Source organism: Apteryx rowi, unplaced genomic scaffold, assembly GCF_003343035.1.
Source record: "Apteryx rowi isolate R43461 unplaced genomic scaffold, aptRow1 scaffold_1047, whole genome shotgun sequence".
Taxonomy (NCBI): domain Eukaryota; kingdom Metazoa; phylum Chordata; class Aves; order Apterygiformes; family Apterygidae; genus Apteryx; species Apteryx rowi.
The window spans coordinates 3,478-6,122 of NW_020447250.1; the positions used below are offsets into that span (position 1 = coordinate 3,478).

General features: G+C 56.5%; 1 protein-coding gene across 10 annotated transcripts in view; it reads right to left on the bottom strand.

Moving 5' to 3' along the window:
• LOC112967237 (butyrophilin subfamily 1 member A1-like) overlaps positions 1-2,605 on the bottom strand; it is a 6,072-nt gene extending 3,467 nt beyond the window's left edge. For 5 of the 10 annotated variants that reach the window (XM_026068255.1, XM_026068247.1, XM_026068227.1 and 2 more), the window contains exons 1-4: positions 2,329-2,599; positions 2,071-2,187; positions 1,170-1,517; positions 14-295 (exon numbers count right to left, since the gene is read on the bottom strand). In XM_026068255.1, coding sequence (XP_025924040.1) covers positions 14-295; positions 1,170-1,517; positions 2,071-2,170 — 730 coding nt within the window. In that variant the 5' untranslated portion in view covers positions 2,171-2,187; positions 2,329-2,599. Of the gene's footprint in view, positions 1-13; positions 296-1,169; positions 1,518-2,070; positions 2,188-2,328 lie in introns of all 10 variants that reach the window. The other 5 variants (XM_026068291.1, XM_026068299.1, XM_026068309.1 and 2 more) reach the window with 4 other exon arrangements.
• Between the last annotated feature and the right edge of the window lie 40 nt (positions 2,606-2,645).

Sequence of the window (2,645 nt, forward strand, 5' to 3'; positions counted from 1 at the left end):
GCAGGGAACTCACCTGATATGTGCAGAGACGACTCCTTCTCTTGGCCAAGGCGGCTGTTCCTCACCACACACGACAAGTCCCCGTCTGCCTCCCCCGTCACACTCAGGCTGTGTTGTATTTCAAACAGGCCCCGCTCGTCGTGGGAATGTCTCTGAGAGACCGAGGGGAGACGCTGCCCCCCAGGATCCTTCCACAGCACCTCAGGCTCCGGGAACCAGCCGGAAGATCGACACACCACCTCGATCCCTCCACCCTGGTAACCCTCCAGCGAAACGAGCGGGGAAGAGCCTATGGCTGGGATGAAAAGGAGGTATCCTGGGTTAAGGACCGAGAGCATCCAGGTCAAAGGGGAAGTACTTTCCTATGCTCTGTGTAGGTACCATCCACATCCCCGTCCAGCCAAGTCCGGAAGGGGCTGCGGAGCCAGGCATTCACACACACAGGGCGCTACGCACACAAGAACCACCCGCCATTGCATCAGCACCTTCAGGTCCCTGCACAAAGTGCCAGCAGCCTTAAATCTCCTGTCATCCTCCACAGCAGAGGAAGACCGGGCTCATGAGCTGTCAGCGTCCCAAGGCCCTGGCTGAGCACCCACGCTTGTTTAGTTAACCTCAGACATTTCCTGGCAATGAGTCAGGTCTCCCATTGCACAAAAAGCAAACCCAAAACAAAGATCCCAGATAGCTGGACCTGGAAAGAGCTCTCCTTCCAACTCCAGCCATGAAATATGGTTCAATCCTCTGCGCAGGTCACAAGTCAGGCTCTGGGCCAAAGCAGGCTGCTCAGCAGCCTCTCTCAAGCTTCAGCCTGTGTCTAGTGCCTCACATGAAAAAGATACCTGGAGACACAGCAGATTCCAGCAACTCTATCCCATCCACGCAACACCCACACAGGCCACCAACAACCCTGCTCAGGCAAGACGGGTGCTCCCTCCTGGGCATGGGTTCAGATGCTGAAGGGAAGAGCCTCTTGGCCTCCTCCTGGTTCAAAGGTTCTTCTCTTTCAGCCATAGAGCACCCACTCCCTCGATGCATTGGCAATTCCCCCATTCCCTGGGGGAGCATTTTCATACCCCTTTCAGTAAGCTGTACTTAGTGGCCTTGTCCAAAACTACCATCATGGAAATGCAACTAAGGTGGAAATGGCAGATGAGCCACCAACACACCTGCCACTTGCAGTTGCATTATAGCTTCTGCATAACCAGCAGCACCTTCAACAGTGCAGATGTACGTTCCATCATCGGAGGGTCTGACACTGAGAATTCGCAAGTCCAGGCTTCCTCTGCTGAGGCCATCATGAGACAACACTGTCCTCCCTTGATATTCTCTCATCTGTTCTGCAAACAGGTCCTCTCCATCTCGGTAATGATGCACTGTTTCAGAGATGTGGTGCCGAATCCACCTGACAGCCATGCTCTGAGCATTCAAGCTGGGRGAGAGCTGACAGGGCAGCACAATGCTCTGCCCCACGGTGGCAGTGAGAGGGTGGTAAGGTCCCACCACCTTCAGCTGCGCTGTGAAATGGAGAAGGACACAGAGGAAAAGCAGACAGACGCTGAGCTTTTGCAGACGTGACTTGAATGCTCTGCATGAAAGGGGGATGAGTTTTGTGCAAGTGGTTGGGTGCGGGCATTGTAGCATCAGAAGGGAAAAGCAAAGACACTAGAGAAACTCGGGAAGGGAGTGGGAGGATGTGAAGGAGAAGGAGGTTTCCTGGAAAGATCCTCCCGCCCCCCTCCGGAGTTGGCATCAGCCTGTAAGGGGCTTCCACCTCCTGCTGATCGTGTTCACAGAGCAGGAACTCTCCATAAACATACAGTTCAAGAAGGTCTTAAAGAAGAGGACTGAAAATCTAGCCCAGCCAATGCATAGCCTCCACAGAAGAACAAGAGGGAAAATGGAAGCGCAACCGGGGCTGTGCTCCAGGCTCACATCTCCTCCCTCCCACCTCCTCCTCTCTCCCAACTGCCACAGGTGCCTGGGCACAGCGACGCACATCTGGCAGACACAGCTGGGCAACGCCCACGTCAGCCCTGCACCACCCGACACGGGCCACGGCATTCCTACCTGATCCCAGATGGAGAACATGGAGAGTCACAAGATAACGCAGGACGCCCCGCAGATGGTTGGCGAGGCTGGAGCAGCCAGAGACCAAGAGAAACTGCATCTCCCCTGAGGCTCTACCTGGAGAAGATGGAGGAGAAAGGAAAAATGAGGGGAACGGAGGGGCAGCTGGGGCCAAGGGACAGCACTTCTCCAGCACAGACACTCCAGAAATCCCACCAAATCCCCACCACGAACACCCAGCCAGCACAAACTCCTCACTTCACAAAGTGGCAGCAGGCAGCCAAGGGGGCGAGTCAGGCTGAGCAGGGAGCAAGATGAGGCTTGGAKGGAGGGAAGGGGGCAACGTCATGGCTTGCATTTCTGCCTGCGGAGGAGAGTAGCAGAGCCCAGAGCTGCAGTCATGGACCGGGAGCCTCCCTGCAACAGTCTCACACAGGTGGTGTCACAGGGGACAGCAATGGGGGAGCTGCCCGGGCAGAGGAAGGTGCCCGCGCTGCCCAGGGCCTCACAGAGCCCACCATGCCCTCCGGGCCACCACCCAGCTCACCCCTCCCCACAGCCCAGGCTCTCGCTGG